Source organism: Brassica oleracea, chromosome C5 (assembly GCF_000695525.1).
Source record: "Brassica oleracea var. oleracea cultivar TO1000 chromosome C5, BOL, whole genome shotgun sequence".
Lineage (NCBI taxonomy): Eukaryota > Viridiplantae > Streptophyta > Magnoliopsida > Brassicales > Brassicaceae > Brassica > Brassica oleracea.
This window is the reverse complement of record NC_027752.1, coordinates 35783693-35786361: the sequence shown is the minus strand read 5'-3', so window position 1 is coordinate 35786361 and position 2669 is coordinate 35783693. Positions and strand designations below refer to the sequence as shown.

At 41.4% G+C, this 2669-nt stretch overlaps 1 protein-coding gene across 1 annotated transcript in view; it reads right to left on the bottom strand.

Moving 5' to 3' along the window:
• Window positions 1–1113: 1113 nt before the first annotated feature.
• The window catches only part of LOC106292803 (proteasome assembly chaperone 2), a 2099-nt gene continuing 543 nt past the window's right edge, over window positions 1114–2669 (bottom strand). The window contains exons 2-7 of the mRNA XM_013728460.1: window positions 2454–2619; window positions 2297–2355; window positions 2030–2148; window positions 1693–1930; window positions 1463–1586; window positions 1114–1362 (exon numbers count right to left, since the gene is read on the bottom strand). Coding sequence (XP_013583914.1) covers window positions 1283–1362; window positions 1463–1586; window positions 1693–1930; window positions 2030–2148; window positions 2297–2355; window positions 2454–2619 — 786 coding nt within the window. The 3' untranslated portion in view covers window positions 1114–1282. The remainder of the gene's footprint in view (window positions 1363–1462; window positions 1587–1692; window positions 1931–2029; window positions 2149–2296; window positions 2356–2453; window positions 2620–2669) is intronic.

The following is a 2669-nucleotide window of genomic DNA, read 5'->3' as shown; positions in this document are numbered from 1 at the left end:
AGAGTTTTTGTGTATTTCTCAATAGATCAAAAGATAGATCCCTCCTGGTGGTGGCTTACAGAGTATTAAAACATAGGTTTAGAAAATAAAAACGTGCATAATGAAATGACCAAAAGGCCCTTAAGTAAAATAGAAAATCGACCCAACAATAGACGCGGAGCGACCTCGGCATGTCGCTCCGAGAGGTCGCTCTGGCCTTCGGGAGCGACCTCAGTGGGTCGGTTTGAGAGGTCGCTCCGGGCTTCGCTTCGTGTCGTCTCGCCATAGAGACGCGAGCGACCTCGGGGTGTCGCTTTGGGAGGTCGCTCCGAGAGGGGTGTGAGATGCGAGCGACCTCGGCGCGTCGCTCTGAGCAAGTCGCTTCACTGGGTGAATATGGCGAGCGACTTCACGGGGTCGCTCCAGCTAGGTCGCTCTGAGAAGTGCTTTGGAGCGATCTCATGACGTCGCTGCGGAACCTCGCTCCCCTGCTCTGTTCGTCCAATGATCACATATTTCACCTCTTTTGAGCTCCAAATGCATCCAAATAGCCCCAAGAACTCCATGTGGCACTCCAACACCTGATAGAGACTCATGTATGCAAAATGTAACCTAAACATGGCTAAATCCTAGTCTATATGATCAAAATGCACATGGATGAATGGATAAGATAATGAAAATATGCAAGATATCACAGAGCTGCTTACATGTGACCCAAAGAAAAAACAAAGGATTACTTGCATGAAAATATATGTAAATTCATAGTATTGTTTCTGAAGGCAATAAAGGTGCATTAAAAAGCTGGTCAGAAGTACTTGGCTTGCCCTTTCTATACATTTAAAACACAATGACTCCACAATTGATTGCTCAACTACTTTCTTTTCAGTTCCGGAGATATTTCTCAAATTATTGTCGTATGGTTTTGGTGATTTATCCTAATGGTTTAGAAACTTGTAGTCATCTCATCCCCTATGGCTATGGCTAGCCTGGCCAAAATTTATGTTTACAGGCTTTATACGAAATTGCAAATCTAGCAATTGATCATCACAACTTTCTTCTTCTCTGCAGTAGTTCTCATTACTATAGTTAATATTCATACTTTGATTTGATCCATCTATTCTATGATTCTTGATAGACTTTCAAGGGATATGTCATTCTAGTAAAGCAATTATACTTGCTATCCAGTAGACAGATTTGACGATGAAAAACTAGAAAAGAGGTCTCTCTCAGATTAAAACCATCTCAAATGTCACACTTGTACTACAACAACCACTGTCTGGTTTTGTGAGCTCCAAGAACAGTCTTAAAACATGGACATATCAGGAGGAGCTCCGTACATACTCTTCCATGAATACGGTATCCGCCACTTCCCACCTTCTTCCCCTGCAGAAAAGAATGATCGTAGTGAGTTTGATCGTCTCTCACGAATCATTGTCCAGAGATGTTAATTACACTTGAAAGAAGAGAGAGATATTGTTTTTACCATGGAACTTGTCAGGAGTTAAACCCGTAAGCTTAGAAGCAGCCTCTGCTAGAAGGAATGCATCAGGAATGTTGTCTCCTTCAGAACAGTAACATAGCAGACATGTCACCTTCAAGCCTCTTGCCTAACAAACAAACAACATAAACCCCGAGCAGACCATCTAAGTGTTTAGAAGCATCTATAATGAATCGGCATGTGGATAAATCGTTGATTATACGCCATTAATTTACCTTAAAAGCTGAGAAGAGAGCTGCAAATGGCAAGCTTGGGTAGTAGTCTATGTCTTCAAGCTCATCTTCCGAAGGGAAAGTCAGATCTTCTTTACTGTTCTTGTCAAAGACAGAGCTAAGATACTTCCAACATCTTCCTTCCGAATCAAACTCGCCCAATCTTCCAAACCCGAGCCTTTCACAGTGATCATCTCTTCCATCAGATTCGGTGTTAGACAGATAATACACCTGTGGGCCTCTAAAGCAATGTCCACAAAGAACTCAAATTAACTTGTAAATATTATGCTCTTATAAATGCAAGGAAAAAAAAGGGTGCAAGTGAAGGTCAATGAACTACCTTGACAAATCCAAGTTGTGCAGCCTCTGGAAGTCTAAACTAGAAAGCACAATAACATCCTTCTTTCCACTTGAAGCAGCAAACTCTGCTATATTCTCCGCAAATTTAATCATCATTCCCTGTTTTTACATCAAACATTATACAAGTTTAGAATGTGTCACCAAATTCCCAATTTTTTTAACTGAAAAAACTCAAGCTAACTGGCTCTTCCGTAGTCACAACACAATAAGCAATGAATACACAGAAAGGTAAAAGGAAATGTAATACCTTTGCAACAGGAGACCGTTGCTGAGCAAGAGTAATAGCAGTTGAAGATGACTCATACACTGAAAATACACAAAGGTAAGAGAAAACTTGAGGTTCTCACAAGGATGAAGGGCTAGATTCAACCATGTACAGTGGCACATGAAGCAGAAAGAATTACCTTCGAGGGGAAGAGCGAGATCACCACAAGGGAGAGGGCCATATGCGTCGTTGCCAACACAAGGAAGCAGATTGAGATCATCGAGATAACCAACTCTCTCTGCAGCAGTAGATGACACTAGAAGATCAACAGCCAGCTGCCCTACGTTCCCAATTGACAATGCAGGCTGGTTGGAAAGATTAAAAAAAAAAAAAAAAAAAAAAAAAAAACCAAAAA